Source organism: Gopherus evgoodei, chromosome 6, assembly GCF_007399415.2.
Source record: "Gopherus evgoodei ecotype Sinaloan lineage chromosome 6, rGopEvg1_v1.p, whole genome shotgun sequence".
NCBI classification, from domain to species: domain Eukaryota; kingdom Metazoa; phylum Chordata; order Testudines; family Testudinidae; genus Gopherus; species Gopherus evgoodei.
Window position 1 is genome coordinate 71,628,963 of NC_044327.1, and position 26,880 is coordinate 71,655,842.

The 26,880-nt window shown below is 41.7% G+C and overlaps 1 protein-coding gene across 1 annotated transcript in view; it reads left to right on the forward strand.

The window, feature by feature from the left end:
- Positions 1–26,880, forward strand: part of SLCO4C1 (solute carrier organic anion transporter family member 4C1) — a 97,126-nt gene that overhangs the window by 37,058 nt on the left and 33,188 nt on the right. Inside the window, exons 3-7 of the mRNA XM_030567869.1 lie at positions 5,427–5,621; positions 11,587–11,683; positions 12,949–13,070; positions 14,407–14,522; positions 25,471–25,615. Coding sequence (XP_030423729.1) covers positions 5,427–5,621; positions 11,587–11,683; positions 12,949–13,070; positions 14,407–14,522; positions 25,471–25,615 — 675 coding nt within the window. The remainder of the gene's footprint in view (positions 1–5,426; positions 5,622–11,586; positions 11,684–12,948; positions 13,071–14,406; positions 14,523–25,470; positions 25,616–26,880) is intronic.

The window sequence follows — 26,880 nt, forward strand, 5'->3', positions numbered from 1 at the left end:
TGGGTATTCACCCACGAAAGCTCATGCTCCAAAACGTCTGTTAGTCTATAAGGTGCCACAGGATTCTTTGCTGCTTTTACAGATCCAGACTAACATGGCTACCCCTCTGATACTTGGATATATTTAGAGGTATTGTGCATTGCCAAGTAGTGAAATGTATATGTTGCTTAAACTATTGGAATCCTGGGTATTCAAATGGAAATTGTTCATACTATAATGAAGATCACAGCTTATGATAATGTTCTTTAAAGGCTTGACCACAGAACAGCGTCTGTAATGGACGAACAGTGTACTTAAGACAGAAAATTGCATTTAGATATCCCTGTTTGGCTGGGTTTTGGCTAAACTGACTACATAGACAGTTCTCCCAAAAGTAAAGAAAGCAAAGAACAGATGTGGTGTACTTTCCTTTGTCCTGTTCACATAGAAGTATTCTGATGCTAGGAACTTTAGGCATGTGAATCTTCGAAAGGGGAGAACTTGTCTCCAATTGCTAGTTCATGGTGTAATAAAAGTTCCGTTTAACTTTTTTTGGCCAAAATGTATGTGCACGCAATGGGAAACCACATGATCTGCAGTCTTTTGTTTATCTCTCTTGTGCACAGCTATAAGTATTGTGCACTCTAATGTGCCTTCTACAAATCTAAATTTAATGATTTTTATATCCTCTCTTTTATGTTATTTTTTGATGTTAATATAACTATATCAAACAATGATACCAGCATCCCTTTGTGTCCTTTGCCCGCTCCTGTCTTTGTGGTTTTCTCCTATCTTGCCTTTGTGTGTGGAATGATCTAGTCTCTCTCAGGCCCCATTTTTTCATTAGTCTTCCATAAGAAGCTACTTCTCCATGACATTCACACATGGATGGTGGAGGTTGGGGAAAGAAGGAGTGAAAAATAGGCCAATTTTTTTTGTTCTTTTGGATCTCTGAGGACATCTTGTGTCTCTTAGGTCTGACTTCTAGATTATTAGCTCTCTCTGAGTCAAGGACTGTCTTGATTATTGGTCTTGAGTAATGCCAGACACTATCTGCTGTTCATATATATAAAATAATTCAATTGGCATACTAGTGAGATATCCGTTTAATTCGCTAGAACTTGGATAAACTTTATCTATTTGCTATGTTTATCTAGCATTAATGTATAACTACAAATATATTCTTGGTCATCATGTATTAGGAGATATTGCAGTACTTATGAGCTGTTAATGCATACTGTAAAAGTAAAATCTTTACAATGTATCATGCCATAAAAACAACACTTCATGTACTACAGAATAAAGTTGTAGAGACTTGTATGTATTCATTTTGTCTAAGTTAGCCTGATGTCAATTGGACTTTAGATAGAAAAACTACATATACTTCCATAAAAAAAGGCTTTGAAACATATTGAATTTTATTCGGGTGCTGTTTCTAATATCTTTTCAAATGCCAAAAGAACACAAGATGTATTGCTTAAAAACCTGGGTTATTCTGGGTTAATTAAAGGGCTAAAAATGTTTCTAATGCTCTACTCCTGTTCAAAAATACTACTGGAGGAGAACAATAACATGAAATATGGATTTCAGAGCAGCAGCCTTGTTAGTCTGTATCAGCAAAAGAACCGGAGTACTTGTGGCACTTTAGAGACTAACAAATGTGTTTGAGTATAAGCTTTCATGGGCTAAAACCAACTTCATTGTATGCATGCAGTAGAAAATAAAGTAGGAAGATTTTATTTATATAAAGATTTTGTGTATATATATATATACACAAAGAGAACATGAAACAATGGGTATTGCCATACACACTATAACGAGAGTGATCTGTTAAGGTGAGCTATTACTAGTAGGAGAGAAAAAAAACTTTTTATAGTGGTGTAGTGAGGTGGTGTGACTCCTCGCCACCCCAGAGGGGGAAGAGCCCATCCGGAGGCTGGAATAGGCGGAGCTAGGGAGTCTGAGCCTTCCCCTCAGAGGGTTAGGCAGTGACCTGGAAGTATAAAGGCTTGCCCTCAGAGCTCAGTAAAGGCCCAGCTGCCGGAGAGACCAGATGCCTCTAGCCCAGTCTGTGACTGGGAAACCCCCACGACCCAAGGCAACCACCCATACTTACCAGGTTTGCCCTGCGCCCGCTATCCGGAGGAGTTGCCGGGCCTGCCGATCAACCCCTGCCCTGAATAACCCATGGCCCTGGATCCCCCAGAGGCCAACACCAGGACCCCAGTAGGCCCTGAGGGGGAGTGTGGAAGTAGCCTGGGGGCAGCCGACCCCAGTCTGGCTGCAGCACTGCCAGCGCCTATGTCGGTGTGTTGCGGCCAGCATCCCCACTGACAGCAGCAGGTCTTCTGCTGCTGCTAGGGCCCCGGGCTGGGATGCAATGGAGTGGGAGGGCCTGCGTCCCTCCTGCCACCCAACTCATGGGTGGCAGACGCCCCCTCTCCCTGGCCTGAGGAGGCTGGGACCTATTGTTGTTGCTCAGCCCTGCCCGAGGGCCTGAGCTCCTGACTCAGTGTTTGTTGCCCCGCCCTGACTTAGGGCCTTGGCTAGCTATGGTTTGTCCCACGATTGTTCAGCCCTAACTGAGGGCCAGAGCCCTGACTTAGCATTGTTGCCCACCCTGAGCCAGGGCCAGGCTTACCGTGTTTCTTCCGGTTACAGCAAGGGCTGCCGAGGGAGATCCCATGGCCGGACTAATTCCCCAAGATCAACTGTGGGTAGTGAGCGGGTGTAGCTTCCTGCTATCCTGGAGAGGGCTGAGCTTCAGCAAACCCTTGTACAAGTGGTAATCAAAATGGCCCATTTCCAGCAGTTGACAAGAAGATGTGAGGAGCAGTAGGGGGGAAAAATAAACATGGGGAAGTAGTTTTACTTTGTGTAATGACCCATCCACTCCCAGTCTTTATTCAAGCCTAATTTAATGGTGTCCAATTTAATTCCAATTCAGCAGTCTCTCATTGGAGTCTGTTTTTGGCCAAATTGGACAGTCTCTATGTAAAAGAATAAATGGACACAAATCAGACATCAGGAATTATAACATTCAAAAACCAGTTGGAGAACACTTCAGTCTCCTGGTCACTTGATCACAGACCTAAAAGTCGCAATATTACAACAAAAAAACTTCAAAAACAGAAAGCTTATGCTCAAATACATTTGTTAGTCTCTTAGGTGCCACAAGTACTCCTGTTCTTTTTGCTAAAATATGGATGCTCACTGAGGCCTGATCTGCACTAAGGGGGGAGATCAGTGTAAGTTATGCAACTTCAGCTTTGTGAATAATGTAGCTGAAGTCAATGTACTGAGATCTATTTACTGCGGGGTCCACACTATGCTACGTTGACGGGAGATACTATCTTGTCAACTCCCCTTGTGCTTCTCATTCAGGTGGAGCACAGGAGTCGATGGGAGAGCTATCTGCAGTCGATTTAGTGGGTCTTTACTAGACCGACTAAATTGACTGCCAATGCATTGATCGCCATGTGCTGATCTCTCGGTCAGTGTAGACAAGCCTTTAGAGAAATTGGTGCTGAATTTTTCCCTGCAAGCACAAGGATTTGCCACTTCAAAGAGGGAAGAGCCAGTTATTCCCAGCCCCCCCTGAGGTTTCCTTCCTTTCTGCAGCATGTTTTGAGGGACCGTCCCCCTACGGCAGTTTCCTTAAGAGCCTTACTGCCATTGAGTACTCTACATCCTTCCACCATACCTCTGCAGCTCTACCCTAAGGAGATAGGGATGGTAACACCCATGCCATTTTTATTAATGTTAACTTCTGCATGGGTTTCTGCTCAGAAACCTGCCATGCCCCAAGAGCTCCTGCCCCTCTCCTACAGTGTAAATTGAAAGGAGCATGGGGCACAAAGTCTGTGTAGGTTTTTTTAGTAACAAATTCTTTAAAAACTGAAAAATTGCCTCACCTGACTTAATGGAAAATTTAATAGGAAAATACTGCTCATTGACCAGACTAGTGTATGAAGTTTCAATCTGAAGTGAATTTATATGGCAACTTAAACTCCTTTTTTTTTTTTTTTTTTTTTTTTAAAGAAAGGCGTTTATAATGGAAAGGATGACAGACTTCATTGTAGTAGCTTTTTCTGCCTAACTCTTCAAGAATTCATGCTAGGTTCTGAATGATCACTAGATAATTCTATTCTTTTCTGATGCTGAATATATGGCTTGCTTATTAGAGAAATACTATGCCAGCCATATTGCTCCTTTGCTAGCCCTGGTAGGGTCAAAAAGTACCATTTGGCTTAATTCATAAAACACTGCTGTAGAAATTGGTATTTATTGATGCTTCTGGAGGGATGATTCTGAATGTTTGTTCTGTATTCTGTGGACAAATATAACCTACTTGTATCACTTTCTCTTTACTGTAAGTGTTCTAAAACATTTTTTACAATAGCTGAGAATTACCCAGTACAGCCATTCTGTCAAATGAGTGGAATTTTTTCTCTTCAGCATTGCACATGTGTACAGACATTTGCAAAGAATGCTGCACATACTTTTGTTCTATTCTGTCAAATAAGATTAAGGCTGTTTGATGTCTGTAGAAAAGCAGTAATACTCCAGAGGGAAGGAAAAGGGGAGAGAATTCATTTAAGCAAGGAAAAGCTAACTATTACTTGTAACTAACTTTTAGGTATCTGAAAAAAGTTGCGCATTAACACAATTCCTTCTTCTGCCCTGTGTGCATGTGTAAGAGAAATACCAGTAATGTCGTTTCCTCATTCTAGGAGTTAAATCCATGACATTTGTTGTCATGGGGAGATTGCTAGGGTGTAACATATAAAATAGGAACACTTTCTTTCAAACCTAATTCTTTTTTTTTTTTTCAGGGGAGGAATAGTGGGTGTTTGAATCTTTTAAAATGGATTTTTCTTCTATCTCCTATCCTCAATCTCTAAGATTTTTAGTTAAGCAGTGGAGGGCTTGAGGGTGTCTTAGTGCCTATCAGTATTGCTCCATATCAGCTGGAGCACTGATTAATAAACAATAATATCTGTTTTAAACTATACATTTCTCTATATTTTGTTCTTTAATTTGGAGTATTGTAGGTTACAGTGGTATCAGAGAATTCTGTTAGATATATTGTTGCATACAGAACTCATCCTCTAAACAAGAGTTTTAATTCAGGGTATTTGGGCAATCAAAAATTAAAAAGCCACTCATTTTTATGAGCAATTTTCCCACTTTCCCGTGTCTGGTAGAGAAATATCCTCATTTTTCATATGGGAATATTGTGACACAGAGATGCTCAGTGACATGTCTGCTGTCTCACAGGAAATCTGTATGAGAGCTGGGATTAGAAGACTAGGAGTCAAGCACTCCTGTGCTATTAACTACAGAATGCATTATATACAAGGTGCTTCCTTACCTTTATAAGCACAAACTATATGATGAATCAGTCAACTGTATTTTATTAATGTCTCTATAAATGTGTTTTTTAGATACCTGTCAAGTATCAGGAACTAGCAGTGCTAACTTCACTTGCAATACAAGCAAAGAGTCTTCACTCTCCAACTACCTCTATGTCTTCATCCTGGCGCAGCTGCTACTGGGAGTCGGAGGAACTCCCCTGTACACTTTGGGCACAGCCTTCATTGATGATAGTGTCCCAAAACACAAATCTTCTCTCTACATAGGTAATATTGTTTTAACATTTAAATTGGTAGCAAATGATTGCTGAATTAACATTTTATAAATATTGTAATTAAAAAAATCTGTTAGTAGGAAGTGATCATAAATGTTGTAAACACAACACTTCTCATTAAATAGCTGAAGTAATAGATTTGCTTGCTGACAACTTTTTTATATAGAAATCATTTCTGCAGTGGTTGCTGTAATGGTTGGCATGTAGATGTTTTGGAAACAGACAAGTCTATGCTTATTATCTCAGCAGGTTGGAAATTTGCTGACTGGCTTTTTATTTGTTTTATAGGGTGGGTCAGGATGAACCCCACAGTATCTTGAACACTTCACCCAGATTCTTATTTTCATATTTTACTGTAGTGGGGCGAACACCTGCTCCAGCCGGCAGGGGTTGGAAAAGCCCTGCAGAGGGCTAGGGTTGGGCAAAGGAGTAAGACCCCGGCTGACTGGGTGAAGTGGCTGCAGCTGGGACCATGTCCCAATCTAAGCAACTGGGCTTTATAAGAAGGCCAGAGAAGTCAGAGGGAGCAGTGTCTCTCTGACTTGAGAGGGAGACAGGCCTGGCTGCTGGGGAACTCACCCAGGGGACGGACGGATGGGCAGGCTGGCTGGGCTGGGCTGGGCTGGGGAAAGACCTTAGGAGCTGGGAAGCCCTAGGCCAGTAACTCCCCATGCTGCAGGGCCTAGTTTTAGGCCTCCTAGGTAGTGGGCTTGTAGGAGGGCAGCTGGAGGTGGGTAAAGGCATCCAGTCCAAACCCCTTGTTGCCTGTGATGATCATCTGATAGACTGCAGGGCACGGGGGCTAAACAGAGACTGGCAGTAGCCACAACTGAGGCGATGTGAGGATAGAGGGTGGGGATTCCCCTGGGATGGGGAAACTCAGTAAGATTGTGGGGTACTGCAGGAGGCAGAACCCTGAGATAAGGGCACTGGAGTCCAGGGAGGAACACGGGGGCCAATGACAAGTGGATCACTGGCCTGCAGAGGGCGCTCCTGGGTCGAAGAGCTAATTCCCAAGGACGACCTGCTTACCCTGGCGAGCTGCATGCTAGAGGTTGCCGAACCCTCATCTAGACTTCAGATAAACATGTGAACTTGTAGGAGAAAAAAGTAGTGTCATCTTAAAAAGCGCAGCCTATTTTAATAACATGACAAAACTAGAAGGGAAATATAACAAATAGCTAAGTAACTAGGTTAATCATTCCATGTTTGAGCTGATAATTTATTACTGTACACAAGAATGCATTAATGTATTACAGGATGCCTACAGGATATTTTTGCTTTTCCAGACAGATTTAGTGTATGTTTTTTTTATGCATTGTGTGTGTTTTTGAATTAAGGCATCTGTTTTTAGTTAAACCTTTGTTAGGCACAAAAAGGCACTCAAGCATGATTTTTCTTTTTTAGGTATTTACCAAATTTATTTTAAGAGTTAAATTACATTCTTTCTTTTCCATTTGCACATTTAAGTGCATTCTAAAACAGCAAAACCAAAGTTCTATCTGGTATGAAAAGGAAAATAACTTGATTGCTGATATTTTAGGATGTAGTCCAGCAGTTATTAGGCAGGTAAAACTCCCCGCTCCACATGCTCAGAGTTTAGAGTGAGTTCCCATTCATGATCATAAGTCTTTAAAATCTCATCCTAAGTCTCCTGGATCCAAGGGTCCTACAAACTTGGGGAGAAATCCTGATCCAACTGAAGTCAATGGAAGTTTTGCAACTGACTTCAGCAGGACCAATATTTCACCCTTGTTATCTAAGGAGATACTCAGATAGTGTTGAATAGGTAAGAAATCCAGTCCTATCCCTAACAAATTCAGTCCAGAAATTTCAGCCTACAAGCAAGTTGCACAGCTGGGCCAGATCACTGATGCAGCAAAATTGAAAACATTATACAGAATTTTAGCAAAAATCCTTTCTATGTAATCAGTCATGAATATTTGGTTGAAAGTTGGTGTGTGTCTCTGTACTCCCCAGTGGCTATGTTTCTCTGATATTGTGGCTATTAGGCCTAAAAAAGACTAAGGGTATGCTCAGGGGCGGCTCTAAACATTTTGGCGCCCCAAGCATGGCGGCATGCTGCGGGGGGCGTTTTGCCGGTCGCTGGTCCTGCAGCTCTGGTGGACCTCCTGCAGGCGTGCCTGCAGAGGGTCCGCTGGTTCCGCAGCTTCGGTGGACCTCCCACAGGCATGCCTGCAGAGGGTCCGCTGGTTCTGCGGCTCCGCCGAAGCCGTGGGACCAGCAGACCCTCTGCAGGCACGCCTGCGGGAGCCGGGAGGTGCACCGGAGCCCTGCTTGCTGCCCTTCTGGCAACCAGTAGAGCACCCCCTGCGGCATGCCGCCCCAAGCACATGCTTGGTGTGCTGGGGCCTGGAGCCACCCCTGGGTATGCTTATACTTAGTAGAGGAAAAAGTGTGTTAACTCAGATTAGCTAATTTTGGTTAAAGTATCAGTGAAGACATAGTAACTTGGAGACATCAGAACAGCTCAAGTTAAAGTATATAGGGATAAACTAGAGGTGCTGATACAAGTTAAAAGAAGAGTTGTTGTGTCTTTACAACTATTTTAATCAAGCTGACTAACATAGGTTAGCTAACCTGAGTTAAGAAAGCATCTCTTTACAGTGTAGACCTGCCCTAAGGCAAAATCAAGAAAGCATGCTGCTTGTTCTTCTCCTCTCTAGCTTTGCAGGGAAAGAACTGTCTGTGTTGCTTCTCTGGGTGGACAAAAGAGCTCTCTTCAGTGAGACTAGCTACCCCTGCCTCTGCTTCCTCCCGCTCCAATGACTTAGCAAGATGTGTTGAAAGTGTACAGTGTCATTGCTCTTGAATCAATCAGACCTAAAGGAAACAGGGAGCTGTCGTCTTTACTGTTCTTCAAGTGTTAGGGATATTACAGCTGCCAGAGCTGCTAACACAGACACTTGACTTCTGGTCATAGTAGATTTAAAAAAATAAAGTACATTTTCATTTTACTTATATAATGCTTTTATTTAGAATTTCCAGGCTACAGGTGTGTTCTCTTAATAATTTAAGCACTCAAACAGACTGGTATTTTTTTTTACTTTAAAACATTTACGTTTAAGGCTAAAAGTAGTAGTCATGCTACCTAACATGTCAAGGTTCAAGTGCTTTGAAACACACAGAGAGAAGTAGCCATATAATTCAAGCGCTTAGCTATTTGCTATGCAATTCTTTCAGTAGGGATGCAAGCTTTCTGTTCCATATAACACATATCTCTTTTTAGGCAAAATGCATGCAGTAATGTAAATCTGGTATTGTGTAAATGCAAAACTACTTTTACAGATTTGAAACTATTTGGAGGAAGAAGAAAGCCTTAAATAATAGATGCGTACAGTGTAGTGTAGTTATAGCTGTATCAGCAGGGCCGGTGCAACCATTTAGGCAAACTAGGCGGCCGCCTAGGGTGCCTACTGGTTAGGGGAGCCTAAAAGCCCCCTCAGGCGAGGAGGTGGAGGTGAGCTGGGTGGGGGGGAACACGGAGAGGGTTGCCTGCAATAACGAGAGGGGGGGGCGCACAGGGGAACCGCTCCCTGCCCCAGCTCACCTCTGCTCTGCCTCCTCTGCTGAGCACACAGCCCAGCTCTAAGTATCCTCCAATCAGCGTCGCAAGCCTGGGCAGGGAGGAGAATTAGAGCAGCGCCAACGTGCTCAGTGGAGGAGGCAGAGCTGAGGTGAGCTGGGGCGGACTACTCAGGCAGGCCTAGCTTCCGCAGGAGGTCTACCCAGGCAAGGTTAGCTGCCGGGGGAAGGGGAGAAGTCTTCCCAGGCAGGGTTAGCTGCCGGGCGGGGGGAAGGGGGAAGGTCTCCCCAGGCAGGGTTAGCTGGTGATGGGGTGGGGGAGTCTCCCCAAGCAAGGTTAGCTGCTGGGGGGGGGAGGAGGAAAGTCTCCCCAGGCAGGGTTAGCTGGCGGGGGCTGGTGGGGAAGGGGAGAAAATCTCCCCAAGCAGGGTTAGCTGCTGGGGGCGGGGGGGGAAGTGGAGAAGTCTCCCCAAGCAGGGTTAGCTGCCGGGGGGGAAGGGGAGAAGTCTTCCCAGGCAGGGTTAGTTGCCATGGAGAGATGTGGGGGAGAGGGGTTAGCTGTCGCAGTGAAGGGGATAGCTGCTGTGGGGGGAGTGCTCCCCGGGTGGGGGGCTGAGTTAGCTGCTGCTCCCTGGGTGGGGGGCGGGGTTAGCTGGGGAAGGATGCAAGGTGGAAGTTTCGCCTAGGGCACGAAACTTCCTTGCACCGGCCCTGTGTATCAGTCCCAGGATTTTAGAGAGACAAGGTGGATGAGGAAATATCTTTTACTGGATCAACTTCTGTTGGTCAGAGACAAGCTTTCAAGCCACACAGAGTTCTTTAGGTCTGGGAAAGGTACCCTGAACATCACAGCAAAAGGCAAGGTGGAACAGATTGTTTAGCATAAATAGCTAGCACATATTGTAAGGGACAATTCAAGGTAGAATGGCCCATTAACACCTCTGCAGTCATGGAACAAAAAGAGAAATTTAGTAAGTTACAATGGGGGCCTCATTGTAGTCCTTAACAGTGATGACTACATTAATGAGGCCAAAAGACTACTCTTTGATACTACCTACTCTAAAGAACTCAAAGTGACTCCCACACCACTATTTACCCAGGAACTTAAGGATATCATCAACTCCTTCCCCAACCAACTCCAAGAGAAACTATACAAACTCATCTCCTGTGACCCACCCCAGGGACCTTCTACATGCTTCCCAGCATACACAAACAAGGGAACCCAGGCAGACTCATCGTATCTGGCAGTGGCACTCTTACAGAAGGAATATTGGGACTCCTAGAAACCATTTGCGAACTACTCATCACACAAGTGCCAGTTTCCTTCAGGACACAACTGTCTTCCTCCACAAACTGCAATAATAACAGCTTCCTTCAGAACATCATCCTTGCCAGCATGGTTGCCACTTCCCTTTACAACAACACGTCTCTCAATGTTGGCATAGCTGTCTGGCTCAAATATTTACAAGACAATGGACAACCCTCAGATATCACCCCAAACGCATCACCAAACACATCCATTTCATCCTCACTCCTAACCATTTCACATTCACTAACAAATATTTTACCCAAACCATGGGAATAGCCATGGATACAGGATGGCTCCCCAATAGGTCAACCTCTTCATGGACCGCCTTCAAGAAGAATTTCTGGATAAATGCACCATGAAACCAGTGATCTACCTGAGATATATCAATGATATTTTTATCTTCTGGACAGATGGTTTAAAATCCCCTGTAGATTTCCACCACAACTTCAACTACCACCATCCATTCATCAAACTTTCTCTAGAACACTCCCACACTAGCATCAAGTTCCTGGACAAAATGATCAGTTTCAACAGTGGAACCCTACTGACTATCATATACAATAATCTCAAAGGTCATCACCTACCTTCATTGATCCAATAACCACCCCAAACACAGAAAAATATGTTATTTACAGCCAAGCACAGAATATGCTCTGAGGAGAAAGTCTGAGATATACACCTTAACACACTTAAAACCGTCTTCACCAAATAAGGACACTCCACCAGAGAAGTAGATTGCATCATGGAACGGGCCACCCAAATACCCAGAAGCTGATCCAATAAAAGCTATTACTTCACCCACCTTGTCTTGTAAATAGTAGTTGTAAAAGATCATGTTAAAGATATTAATAGTATAATGGACAAGTGTATATTTTGATTTCTACAGATCTTTGATTTCTATAAATCATTACACTGAATGTATAAATATGATTGTTCCCTCCCATGAAAATGCCATGGAATTTATTTTTTGTATTTTATTGTGTGTCTATGAATTTTTACTGTTGTCTACACACTTAATTTTTTCTTTAACCTTACAGTTTAGTACTGTATGTCCTGCTGAGATGTGACACGGAAAACATTTCTTCTTTTTCTTTCTCTTTAGGAATTGGCTATGCCATGTCATTGCTGGGTCCTGCCCTTGGCTATGTATTGGGAGGGCAGCTGCTTAATATCTATATTGATGCCCCTCTTCAAACAAGGCAAGGCAATGTTCTGGTTTTCTTCTGTTCAGCCGACAGAGTGCTATTTTTATTGATTCCTTGTTTCTAATGGTAATCTACTAAAATATTCAGGTACTTCCTATGTCTTCATTGAGGATTATTGATTTTGCCATGAGAGGGGAAATAGCTGAGCTCCACTCTATATAATAGCTCTTTCCTTCAGAGAACATAAGATTGTTCCTGTGGACTTTTTGAAACACTTTCTGACCTGTTAGGCAACAACCTAGTCTTCCCTAATGACTTCCAAGAAAAGAGACCTAAACTCTAATCTTTTCTATAGAGAAAAGTTACTCCTTGATAATCAGGAACATGAGTTTAGTTCCAGCTTTTGGAGATGGTGGTTACTACTTCTTTTGTTTATCAACCTTAAAATAAGACCAAACCTGCATTCTCAGCACACGAACATTTTCTGTCTAGAAACTTCCTTTAGTGGTGATATGAGGAATGGGATCTCACTTCTTTCATTTCAGGGGTTATGTTGCAGGATTCCAACAGTAACATTAGATTAAAAAAAATCTGTATGGGTTATCATTCCTCAGTGATTTAGGACATATACCACTAACTTCTTGGGATTAGGAAGAAACCTCTCCCATGGGCATGTAATTGCATAATTTTCCATTTCGGGGGAGTGAGGAGTTCTTTGAAGAATCTATTATGGAAATGCAGTAGGATACAGGACTAGATGATCATTGGACTGATCCAATATAGCTATTCTCACAATCCTGATTTGGCTGAGTTATAGTTGCTGTTTGCTTTTTCATTTTCCTGACTTTTGTGACTTCACTTATGCAACTTCAATGTGATGGGACTAGTATCTAATTCACATTTACCTTGTGTAAAAATCCACTAATGGTAAAGATATTCAGAATTGTTTTGAATAGTATTAGACATATATTTAGTGGTCAGTGATGTGGTGGTGACATTGCACCTTACCAAGACCTGTTTTTTCATTGTTCCCTTATTAGTCAGTCCAGTACATTCTGTTTCAAGGATCTCCATTTTGACTTGATTATGTTTATAATGTGCTGAATGCTTTATTGTACAAAAAAGTAAAACAATAGAATTTAATAAGTCCCAAAAACAATGAGGAAAAAGCATGGTACTGGGAGGCTTTCTCCTAGTGCCATGGGAGAAACTGAGTGTATAGCTTTTAAAGCCATAATAATTTGGGGAAATATTCTGTGTGACTAGTAAGATGTTTGTGTCATTATTAAATCTGCATTTACCAAATTAATCTTTTCTAGCACAGAGATTGATCCAGATGACCCCCGGTGGCTTGGGGCATGGTGGATAGCATTTCTCTTGTGCTGTTTTGGAACATGGCTTCTGATAGTACCTTTTTCATGTTTTCCAAAGCACTTACCAGGTAAATGTTAATTATTAATCAACCAACTATTAGAAGGGAGATTGGGCTTGTGGCTAGAGCAGTGGACTGGGAATGGGCACTCTGAGGTTCTGTTCCATTCACTTGGCTTACTGTGTGATGTTGAGCAAATAATTTAATTGCTCAACATGCATCTGAGGAAGTGGGTATTCACCCATGAAAGCTCATGCTCCAAAACGTCTGTTAGTCTATAAGGTGCCACAGGATTCTTTGCTAATTTAATTGCTCTGTGCTTTCAGTGTACCATTGGTAAAAACAGGCATACTGTCTTGTAGTTAGGGTATTAATTAAGCTTTGTGTAACAGGTAAGCAGTGAAATCTTAGAAAGCTTGATGGGCAGGAGGAAGACAATTGACTGTGGGAGGGTTTTTGAAAGGTCTGGGAAATAGGACTGGCGGGAGGATTGAGGGTCTAGTTGAAATAGGCTGAGGGCAAGGGGAAACGGGAAGTAATTATATGGAGATATACATATCTCATAGAATTGGAAGGGACCTTGAACGGTCATAGAGTCCAGTACTCTGCCTTCACAGCAGGACCAAGTACCATCCCTGACAGATTTTTGCCCCAGATCCTTAAATGGCCCCCTCAAAGATTGAATTCACAACCCTGGGTTTAGCAGGCCAATGATCAATGATGTGGTGGCTAAAGTTTTCCAAAAGAAAATGTGCCTCACATTAGGCTCCCAAGTCCATATTAGGTGCTTAAATAAATAACCTGAGTACCCAACATCTCCTACTGACTTAATTAGTCTTGCATTGCAGCCTTTGATTCAGATTCAACCTCCTGTCTTGCTGTATAGGCAGAGCAGTGAGGCATGTCCGAGTATCCTAGGACAGGGTTATAGATCTCAGGAGCTTTATAAAGCCTTTTCTGTTAGTACAGCTAGTATGACAAAAAGAACAGGCTCTTCCCAAAATATTTTTTAAAAAACATTCTGTGTGGGGAATGACAGAAAAAAGGAGAGAAGGAAGAGGAAAGTTATAAGTATGGGTGCAGAAAGGTGATATGGATAGAGTAAAATGACCAGGACAGGGTTCAATGAGTCTGAAATATCTTTTGATGGGCCTGATAACACCAACAACTCTCATGCTTGCCGTTGATGTTTTTACTGTGATACACTCAGCAGAGCTCTACTTTCCACAGAAATGCATTATAGATCTGCTTTTCATTCTGCATTGTTGCAGTGTCTAGTAAAATCTACATGATGTCTCCTTTTTTGGGAAACGGAGCATTTGTTGTAATACTGCACTTTAATTAAAGATAAATTTGTTACAAGCTCCTTGTTTTCATTGTGTAAAATAAACTTGTTTTTCTGTAGGTACAGCAAAAGTACAATCTGAAAAAATTTCTGAAACTCATGATGATGGAAGTGAGGCATTTGTTGAAGACAGGAATATTGGGAAAAATTTTAAAGATTTTCCAGTGGCTCTTTTGGTAAGGTAAACAATAAAGTCAATGCAAGATTTTTAGCTGTTCTTTGCATATTACGGTAGTTTACATAATTTTGAGATACTTTGACCCACTTAAATGAGCTAACAGCTTCATAGACATGTAGAAAACTCAATTCTGTTTACAGAGGGGCTTGCATGGGAAATATTCCAGTACTATCTTGGGACAAGACCATACGAATAGATACTGGATAGTGACAAAAGTATCCATGTTACATTGTGATCTTCTGTTTGTATCATGCAGTATAATTTTAACCACAGTCAAGTGGTGTTTGGGGAGCTTCCACCCCTTCAAAACATGGAGTTTTGAATGAGCTTCCAAGTCTGTCACTGAGCCATGTAAGCAAAGTATCTTGTTTACTCTGGGGGAAGATTGGAATCTTTGAGTCATGTTTAGAAAACCTCACCCTGAAAACTTTCTTCCAGTCAAAACAATTTTTTGGGAAGAAAGGGCAGTCAATAGTTTAAAAGAAAATCAAACATCAGATATTAGCTACAACAGAGCTTTTATGAACTATGAAATAGGAGAATCGATGTCTAATGATAAACCATGCAAAGACTTTCACAACACATACAGATAGCAAACTGCCTCTGTAGTGCAAAGGCTTTTATATAAAGTGGGTTAAAATAGTACTTTTTTCCCCAAAAGTAGTCAGGCTTATGTGAACCATCCATGTATATCTCTGGTTACTTCAGGAGACTAATTTTAACATGGCATGACTATAAGGTTAGACTGACTATACTTTTTCAAAGCATTATTCTTCCATCATACATTGGGCATGAATCCAGGTTTGACCTTTCTGTTACAGATGTACAGCAGCCTATATACCTTAAATTATGGGATCTCTCTCTAAATACAACATATGTATTTTGGATGTACTATGCTTTGGAGTTGCCAAAAGAGTGTTGTTACTGTTCGCTTCTGTTACTACTGTATCATGAGGAATCTTTGTATTTAACTGACCTTTGGCTAGATACTCATATCTGAATCTTTTGTCCTCAAGAGTGAAGACTGCAACTAGTCTGTTTTTGGAGACAGACAACTATTAACTTGTTCTCTGAGGATGAAAGGTGTAATGGATCCACACTCTACCACCCACTTTCAGTGCAGAGGTGTGGGTACAGCTTTAAAATGTTTTTAATGCTTTCCCCCTTTTGCTCAGAATAGGAATAGATAGAGTAGAACAAGGATAGTGTGTGGTAAGAGTGGCATTTAAGCATCTTGTAAAAATATTATCTGAGTTCTCACTGCCCTTGAGCCAAATATAATCCCAAATCTGTAATTCTTTTGCAGATTAGACAACATTAGATATGTAATAAATCATTAGACAACAACATCAGATATGTAATTTCTCCTTCCTGAGACTACTACCTATGATTTGCAATCTCATTCTTGCAGCCTGAGAGGGGAAACATGTTAATGAGTTCTAAGAGGTTAAATAAGAAATGGAACTAGTTAGACACCTTTTCTGTAATTCAAAAATGATTTTTTAAAGACAGTTTCGTAGAGCATCTCTCAATATTGCATTATTTGACAAGATGGTGGATTTTTAAAAAAACTCATAGATAATGCTGTTGTCTAGTTACCTTTAGTGATGTGTTTTCTTTAACAAAAAAGATATGCCTTAGACGGGGTTTCATTTCAATTAAAAAGTTCATTTAAAAAATTCATTTAGTGAAAGAACTTGAGTTGTTCTTTGTTACTGCACATGTGGATCCCACTTATTGTGTCCATTGTTCCCCTCACAGAAGTTCAGAATGTTGACTGTAGCAGTATCTAGTAGGGCTTGTGCATGCTTATGCTTCCGCCGTATATCCCCCTGCATTCCCCCATTTTAAGTCATAAAGGGCACAGTGACCCCAACCGCCATGCAGTTCCTTTGAACTGCCATAGGAAGTGAGTTGAACAACATAGTGTTAGTCTGTAGGAACCTTGTTATTTAGTGAGTAAACTGATTGTTGATTCTTTTTTTTGTATAAATAAGAGTGAGTGTTCTGGTTAAAAATAGAGAGAGAGAAGCGCACAGTTTATAGCAGAACATATATTTCTGGGTTTCAAACCATATCCCTCCTCCGGGAGGATTTTTCTTCTAACAGCCGCAACAAATATCTTTACTGCCTGGGTAAGGAATATATCATTGCTAAGTGTGCAATTTGCAAGTCCTTCAAGAAGCACAAACCAAAGGAGAAGCAGCCTGGACTGACACTTTTTTTTATAGAAAGGTCCATGATAACAGAGGCTTCTTTTTTCATAACTGATCCTTCCAGCTCTCCTATGACCAGAGATGTGACATCTTATTCAGGAGCAGTTAAGAAGACAAAAGGAATTCAGAAAAATCCATCAAAGCAGTCAGGGATCCTTGCTGCCTTAGGACTGAGTGGCTCTGACTTTATGCAGAGTTGTTGTAGCTGTGTTGATCCCAGGATATTAGAGAGAGAGGGTGGGTGAGGTAATACTTTTTATTGAACCAACTTCTGTTGGTGAGTGACACCTGAAAGGTTGTGGCTCTGACTCTGTACTTTTCCTGGTACTGAGCCCTGTCTTTGGGGCCAAGACTCAGGAGTACAGAGGAGGTCTTCTGAGGAGCCCTTGCAGCCATTGAAAGGGAAAATAACCAGGACCTGGGCAGGTGGTGCCACACTGTAACAGAAAGCCAGTGCAGACACCTTCTCTGTCTTTGGCAAGGAGATCAAGAAGATCATCTACCTTATTTAGTAGTACTGGAACACTCAGGATGATCTTCATCAGTGAGTCCTTTGTTGGCACCATGGCTTTTATCAAAGCCTGCATTGAGTTTCAGCCACAGGACAAGCTTCAAAGCAGAGAGACGTAGCCACAGTGTCCTCAGTGATGGGAACTTTTACAATTAAATTTGAGCTCTAAAAGGTTCTTTTGCGCCTTCGCCAGATATCAGCATCACTCCAGAACCCCAGTCATCTTTCCTGAAGGTTTCTCCAATTTTGGTGCCAGACAGATTCCCTCCCTGAAAAGATGTGAGGATACTTGTAATGAAAATCTCTTTGAATCAACATACAAATACAATTAAGGATATGAGTCCCATGCAGGTCCTTCAGTCTTCTGTCATGTCTTTGGTGTTAGAAACTTTTTCATCCAAAGACTTTGACTCCTCTTCAGATTGATAGGAGTTCTCCACAAAAAAACCCAAAATCTGATTGACGGAAACAAAATAATCTAAGGAGGCATATGGGGAAGGACCTCTTAATAGATCTGAGGATGTTAGTTCTCACTGTGCTCCTTGGTTTCCTCCATATTGGCCAAATGTCCCTTTCCCAAATGGTCTGTAACCATGGTCTTATTGGCCTTCATGGATCACAGTTTTTGTGAAACATTGTCCCATAATATACGAGATCTATACTTAAGTCACCTGTGGCAAATTCTCATAGTTTTATCATTCTCCTTTTCATGTTTAAGAAATGAAGGAGCAACAAATTGTTAGTGATGGTGAAATATCTGGTCATCAAGAGAGTCTTCCCAATTCACTTGGTCTTTCTCCCTTGCTTGATTAAACTATTTAATGATACACAATTTTCAGCTGATGATTTAAACCCTGTCAGGAATTATTGAAGCATATTGCAAAAACACTGGAAGTTCCTTTGGAGACCATTCAGGAGAAAGTGTATAAATTGTTTGATATCCTAGAACCAACATCCCAAAGCAGCATTGAACTACCAATAATGAAGAGATGTTGCACCTATCAAAAGATCTTTGGGTTACCCCTGCTGTGAAGCAAACCTTCAGCCAAACCAGGGCTGCTCGCTCAGCTACCCCTCCAACAGAGCTGAGGTGAGTAACCACTCAGGCATGCAGGAACAATCCAGCTTCACTGATTTACCCTTCCAACAGAACCTGCAGTGACTTAGCCCTCTAGCATGAGGCAGCAACCTATCCCTAAGCCAAGACGGGGTCAGATGACCTCCAGGCTCAGGTATTTCCCCAACCCTACTAAAGCTGCAGATCAATCTGTGCAACAGTACTACCTGGCCAGGAATCCTCTTGCTGCCTCGCACTGTATCATATTCTTGAGATTCCCAGCCTGCTCTTGATCTTGTTCCTGCCCCAGCCTTGCTTGAGTCCTGTTCCAGTCTAGTCCATGCCCTACTCTGACCTTGCTGCAGCCCTGTTACTGATTCTCTTTAGCCTTGCCTCTGCTTCCTGACCCTTCCTGTAGCCTGGATTTGACCTGGACGTTGGCTTTGACCCTCTTTGTATCTGGACCCTGTCTACAATACTGACTTGGTTTGTCTCTGGATCCTGACTACCCAGCTTTGACCCCTGGCTTACATCTCAACTCCAGCTACAGTACTGATTCTGGCTTGTCTACAGACTCTGACTTGTTCCTGACCTTGGCCTGTCCCAAGATCTTGATTCCAGTGCTACCCTTGACCCAGTCCAGACCCTTCCTCTGGCTTTGACCTCTATCCCAAATACTAGGCCTGATTAGTGGGAGGTGGTGCCTGACACCTTCTTCCATTTCAGCCACTTCAAAACACACTGATTGTTGATACCAGGTACCATGCAAGTGTTATGAACATTCTTCTACCCATCTGGCTTTATCATTATTGGTTATTGCTGCTGCCAATGAGAGATCTAAGCAATTAAGAAAGTTTACTCATAAGGAGAAAGCATCCTAGAGACTGGATCTCTATGGGAAGAAAAGCTACATTTCAGCTTCCTATCAAGTTATTCTATCAAATATGATTACCTACAGTGGGATAGATTTTAAGGACAAGTTACCATGAGCATCTAGAGATGAATTTAAAGCTCTTTGTGAAGAGGGTCAACTGATTGCTAAAATCTTTCTTCAAACTGCATTACATGCTGCAGATTGTGGTGTTTTGAGCAGTAGCCACAGGTATTATGATGAGATGCTCATCAGGTTAACCAAGAGATGTACAAGCAACCACTGAAGATTTACCATTTTTGGGCCACAATCTATTTAGTACTAAAACTGATGAGTCTCTGCATTCATTACGAGACTCAAGATCAACATTCAGATCACTTGGCTTATATACTACTATGTTTCAAAAGAAACAGTTTCATCCTCAGTCTTCATTCTTTAGATGTAGAAACATGTAGAATCATCTCCTCCTCCTCCTCACCAGAGGCCTTCTGAGCAATTCAGAAGGAGACACAGATATCAGAAAAAGAACTTAGTACCACTTTCTTTTTCTATAACTGATCAGTCAAGCCAGGCACATCAAACATCAGATTTGATGCATTGGTTAAGGATTTTGGACTAGTCTACAAGGATCTTTTACCCTTTTACTCCAGCATTTGGTTTCCATCCTTCTGATTACCAGGAGCCTTGGATGATGGTCATCACAGATCAATGGGTCCTTCAAGTCATCAGTGAAGGTTATATCAATCATTCATTTTCAATCCCTTCATCCTACCCATTCTAGTCCCCTTTCAGGGCTACTGTCATGAGAGTGTTGTTCCGGGAGATAGATGAACTAATTCAATGGCACTGTCACTCTTTACAGAGCATGGTATAAGCACCAACGAGTTCTTTGATGGCTGCTGAGTCTGATGCACAAGTGACAGTCCACAGGTAGGGCACACCCATGCACTAGCACTAGCAATGCTCTGAATCCAAGCAGCAGATTCTTTCCTCCTCTGATGCCAGTCATCACAAAGTTTGATCCAGTACACCTCAAGTGCCTCACTCTATTTACAAGTTGACTCTGCCAACCAGAGCAGCATTCTTCCCTTCTTTCCCAATCATCAACAGAGATTCCAAAGGGTTCTAAATCATCTTTGCAAGCATCCTGAAATCTGCGCAGTGGTCTGCCTCTCTTTCTAGACCCTTCATGAGTGTGAGAGTACAGCATTAATTAAGTTGGGGCAATAGAGTTAGTGCCTTAGGAATATATTGGGATATGCTTCTATTTTCTTTATTTCCGCATACTGAAAAAGAAAGGAAGTTTGTGCCTGATTCTAGATCTCAGGATTTTCAGTTAATACATTCAATGTGCCAAATTCCATATGGTAACTTTCATTTCTTGTTATCGCTGCTGTAGATCCCATGGATTGGTTCATTACCCTCAACTTACAGGATGCTTATTTTCATGTGTAAATGTACCCCCCACACAGCAAGCACCTACATTTTCTGGCTCTGGAGAATCATTACCAATTGAGAGTGTTTGAATTTTATTGGCGCTGAGGGTATTCACAAAGCATCAGAAGTACCAGCCCATCTACTCAGCCAAGGAATCCACATTTACCCATACATAGATGTGCAGGGGAATTCATGAACACAAGCGTAGTTTCAGGAAAGAAAAGGATTCATTTAATTTCATCCATGGGTTTGAGGATCAATTTTAAAAAGTCAGCTCTGATTCTGTCTCAATCTACAGAGTTCATTAGAGCTCTCCTGGACTTAGTAGCAGCAAGAGCACTCCTCCATCAGATAGATTTCAAAAAATAAAAACAAATATGATTTCTGTACTTACCCTCAAGCAACAATAAGAAAATGCCTCAAATTTCTAGGCCATATGGCTTCATGTACATTTGTAATCTGGATAAGATTACAAATGTACATCTGAGACCATTTAAACATGGAACAAGTCAGTTTATAGACCAACAATCCATTGTATGTCACTGAAGAAGCTGATTCCAGATCAAATTTTATCCTTGATGGAAAGGTGGATGATATAGGGAGAAGTATGTGTGGGAATTCAATTCGCCCTTCCAGTCCCTTCCAAAAGCACCTCAACTCCAGCTACGGTACTGATTCTGGCTTATCTACAGAGTCTGATGTTGGTTCTGACCTTGGCCATTCCCCAGATCTTGATTCCAGTGCTACCCTTGGCCCAGTCCAGACCCTACCTCTGGATTTGACCTCTACCCCAAATACTAGGCCTTACTAGTGGGAGGAGGTGCCTGACACCTTCTTCGATGTTCAGACTTGTGGCCTCTGATCTCATCTAGAATCCATGATTCACATACATGCTCCAGAACTAAGAGCATTGAGATTAGCTTGCAAAGTGTTTCCATCTAGCATTAAGAATTCTTCAATCCATATACTCATGGATAATTCCATAGCTGCTTATCATCCAAAAACTAAAGACAGGGAGGTTTGAGATCAGACCTTCTTTGCCAAGAAGCTATAAAAGTAAGGGACTGGAGCATTGAGAATCATATCAGTCTGACAGCTCTCATTGAGCAGGAAAATGTCCTTGTCCCCGGAGTGGGAATTAAAAAATGTAATAGTAAAACAAATTTTTCAGCTGTGGGGACTTCTCCAAATAGATTTATTTGTGTCAGTTCAAAACGGGAAAAGTCTGATATTTTTTTCTCAAACAGGAAAGAGTTTGGGATCCCTAACAGATGCCTTCATGAGTTCTTGGTCATGTCATTTGACGTATGCTTTCTCGTCATTTCCCCTAATCCTAGAGGTGTTACAGAAAATAAGACAATTGAAGGCTTAAGTTATAATGGTGTCTCCCCTTTTGCCTTACCAATTTTGGTTCTCAGATCTAATGCTACTGTCAAATCATCAATTTATCACACTCCCAGTTCAGAAACATTGTTCTCATAGTGTCACAGTCTGATCCTCCACCCAAACCCAGCCTCTTTACATCGCATGGCCTGGATAATATCTGTATATTGTCAGTAGACAGAGAGTGTTCTTCAGAGATACAGAACATTCTTCTTCAGAGTAGAAAATTATCCCCTAGGACTACATACACTGCCAAATGGAAATATTTTTCTAAACATTTTTCTTATTAAGCAAAGTCTAAAAATTGCTCCATGTCAATATTCTGTTACAATTATATATTCCCTGTTATCTTTAAAGCATTCAGGACTATCTTTTGCTTCAGTTAAAATCCATTTGGCAGTGATACCTGCATTTCATCCTCCACTAGAGGGAAGTACAGTTTTTTTCTCATCAATCAGTGAAAAGACTTATCACAGGGCTGGTTCATATTTTTCTTCCAGTGAGAAAGATCATTACAACATGAAAATTAATTTATTTGCTCATGGACCCCCTTGCTGAACTTCTGTCGAACTGGTCAATTCATCTACTAGAAAGAAAAGTGGAATCCCGGGTGGCAATTACATCAGCTCATATACAGGACCTGTCAAAAAATCTCCAGGGGTTATAGGCTTAGGCCTTCCACTCCTACAGCTTCAACTCCAGCTCTGGGCCCTTCAATACACCTGGGAAGTACAAAGCAGCCATTTTGAGGGGCTGGTCAGGTTGGTGTACCAGTCTCCATCTCTCAAGACTCAAACTCCCTCACCTCTGCAAACCATCTGTCCCACTTCTGCGGTGCTTGGTCGCAAATTACTTCGGACCCATGGGTCTTAAGTACTGTGGAGGTGGAATATACTCTCCAATTTGCTTTTACACCTCCCTTCCGCACTCTCTCTATCCCTCTTCAGAGACCACTCTCATGAAAAACTCCTTATCCAGAAAGTACAATTGAACCTTTGTTTGGGAGCCAAAGAGGAGGTTCCATGTGGTCTGAGAGTGAAGGGGTTTTATTCCTGCTGTTACCTAATCCCAGAAGCAAAGGGGGAGAGAGTCTCAGACCAATTTTAGACCTACATCAGCTCAACAAATTCTTAAAACAGAGAAAGTTTCACATCATCACCTAGCTTCCCGAAGCTTCTCTCTGGGTCACTGGGAGCGATATAGTGCCCTCTACTTAAAAGTTGCCTACTTCCATGTGGCAATCAATCAAGTTTACAGGAAGTATCTCCGATTTCTGGTAAATTAAAATAATTACCAGTTCAATGTACTACCTTTTGGCCTGCCAACAGCTTCCATGGTCTTTACAAAAGTTATGGCAGTAGTAGCTGCATTCCCTATGAATTGGGATTTCAATTTTATCCCTACCTGGACAACTGATGCATCAAGTGCCAGTCCAGACTGCAAGTTCAGAGCAGTGTTGCCCTGATCTAGTCAACATTCAAAGCTCTGGAACTGTTAGTCAACACAGAAAAGTCTCTCCTCTCCCAGATCCAGAGGATAGAGTTTATAGGGGCTGTATTGGACTCATCTCAAGCCAAGGCCTTTGCCTGGAAGTCCAGAAGAATCTGATCAATTGTTATAGATTTGAAGACTAACCTGGTCACAACAGCACAAAACTGTTTGAGACTTCTGGGATGTATGGCCTCTTGCACTTAGGTGGTTCAGTATGTCACACTGAGCCTCAGAACTCTGCAGGGATGACCGGGATCAGTCAACTTACCAAGCTACCATGAGCTTGACTTGGTGGAGTAGGTGTTCCATTTACCTGTCTGCAACTGACACTCATGCTGGTGGCAGATATATCTGCTCTGGAATGGGAAACCAACCAATCCTCTAGTAATGCAGGGTGTATGGTCCTCAGAAGACTTAGCTTTACACATCAGTGACAGAGAACTGAAAGCTGCCAGAGTGGCATGCCAAGTATTTCTATTGCAGATCAGGGGAAACAGTCCTTACAGACAACAAGGCAGCAATGTTCTAACTCAGCAAGCAGGGGAAGCCCACTCTTCTTCACTCTGTCAAGAGGCAATGTTGGGAGCTCTGTATTGACAGCTCAATAGATCTAGAAGTATCTTATCGGCTGGGTGTATAAAACAACCTAGCTGACCACCTGAGCTGATTGTTTATGAGTTACTATGAGTGTTTTTTTCAACCAGATGTGGCTCGATACATCTTCCAGCTGTGGTGGTTTCCCCAAGTAGACATATTTATGACAAAGTCCAACAGAAACTGTCAGCAGTTCTGCTCTCTATGTGGTTACAGCCTGTGTTCTGTGACAATTGCCTTTTTAACAGCTGTGGTCAGGCAGACTCACCTACTGTTTGTCACCAGTCCTGCTCATTCACAGGTTATTACTGAAGATGTGAGAGGAGTAGGCCAGAGTCATGCTTATAGATCTGTCAATGAAGGTGGCATTTTTGATGGCCATTACCTTAACAAAAGAGTAGGGAACCTGCATGACTTAATGCTGGGGCCTTCATATCCAATCTTTTTTTAAGGAAAAGATTTACCTGTGTCTTCATCCAAAGGTCGTCCTAAAGGTGGTTTCATTTCACCATATAAACCACCCCATTTATTTGCTTGTATTCCATCTAAAGCTTCATACAAGCAGAGAGGAAGAACATTTGCATACCTTGGATGTCAGAAGAACTCTAATGTTCTACCTCGACAGACCCAGGTGCTTCTGTAAATACTCTCAGCTGTTCATAGCAGTGGCAGACAGAATAGGAGGACAATCAGTTTCCAGCCAGATAATTTCTTCCTGGATGGCATCCTGTATATGCCAGAGTTCTCTTGCCAGCAAAATAAAACCACCCCCAATGAGGAGACATAGCTTTGTTGGTAGGAGAATGTCTTCTGCCAGCAAAGCACTGTCCACACCAATGCTTTTTGTTGTTAAAACTTTTGTTGGTTAGGGGTGTTTGTTTTTTCACACCCTGAGTGACAAAAGTTTTAAGGACAAAAGCGCAGAGTAGATATAGTCTATCTCCTTGCTTCTCCCTAATCACTCATAAACTTTTGGCCCCCAAATTCCCCCCTCCCAATAGAATATAGTTAGACATAAGAGGATGCAAAATAAAGTAAAACTTTGCTTTCTCTTGTTATTTAGTCTCCCTGGCAATATGATCTTTTCCTTTGGGAGGCTTTAGCACAGTCTAATTGATGGAAATCGTATCACTCAAACATCTAAAACTAGAATAGACAATTCATGTGTACTGGAGAAAAATAATCATTTGAGACTAATTTATGATAAATCTATTTCAGTTGTGGAAGAGTAGAAAATCATATTCAGAATTTCAGGGTTTGTAATACTTTGGTTTAAAAGTCTTGGGAATCAGCACACATTTAAAATGTTATTTTTAAACACATTCAGTAATAGTAATACTATAGTGAAGAAATGTACAGAATACTAAACAAGCTTTTCTTTCCCAGATACTGCTGAAGAATCCTGTGTTGATGTGTTTAATAATAGCTGCTTCTACAGAAGCTTTAGTTGCCACTGGCTTTGCCACATTTCTGCCAAAATTTATAGAAAATCAGTTTGGACAGTCATCCAGTTATTCAGCTACACTAGGAGGTAAAGTGACTTTTCAATTTTTTAATTTCTTTAAATAAAAATATCTTGTGCTATATATATTGTGCTGCCTATGTTAATTAGCTGGTAGAGGAGAGAAATTAATTTGGGATTGGTACGTACTTGCAATTGTAGAGTTTCTCTAACTTTTAATATATACATATTTTTAGCAAAAATTTGTCTTTTTATTACAAAATGGTAACTTCAGAGCAGCAGTGGACTCTTTCCCACACTGTTCCACTCAGTGCCCTTGCCTGCACTGGGACATCTATCACCTGTAATTCACTAGTGTTGCAACTCTACCAGAAGAAGCTATAGCATCAACAGAACTCCAGGCATTTTTATCACTCGTAGGGATAGATAGTGTTGTGATAATTTGGCCTACAAATTTACCCTAAATGTGAGCTCAACTGTAAAAAATGAGTGTAAATTCATAAATGTCACAATAACCTGTAACAACAAACATTGATGGGAAATGGTGCAAAACAGAGACAGACTGAATTAGTCAAAACAAAAAGGCCTGCTGATCCTCAAGTACAGTGTTAAGATCATGCTTGAGGAACAAGAAAAGTGTGGAACCAGAAATCAGTGAATCAAAACTGGTATGTTGGAAATTAAGCCTATTGGTGGCCAAAATAATGGGGGGATTGTCTATTCTAACCACCACTCCATTTCTGGGTCCTTTGAGGAAGACTTTGGGAAGACAAATTGGCCACTGACATGAACTTCACCAGCTTAGTTGCCACCTCCACCATCTCCAGTGACCCTGGATCATCTTCACCCTAATGCTGAATGATGTCCTGAGCAGGTCAGGTTGGAGGGAAGGAGTAAGATGACACTGCTATCTCCAGCAGCTCTGGCTGATTCCTAAACACCACCTGGAATGTGAGACTTTGTCTCTTCCACTTCCCCCGAACTGTATTCTTTTTCCTTTTCTACCTTATTTCTTCTCTTTCCAGTCTCTCTCCTTTTTACTTCTGTCTAATTAGAATTACTCCTTTTTACTTCTGTTTAATCTGGCTTAGCTGGCCTACACTGCTTATTTGGCAACACTGCAGCAAGCCTGTGACCAGAAAGAGGCAGCTAAAAGCAACACATTAACAGCTTGAAGCTGTTACAAATTTGACAGATCTTAGAGTAGCTGATAAAACTGTGTACCTTGCCTGTGTTTTTCCAGCTGTGAGGTTGTAAGTGAAAGACAATCAGATTTTCTATCTTTACTATTCTGTTTTCTCCCTTTCTGTGTGAGCGTTTGTCTTATTTTGTCA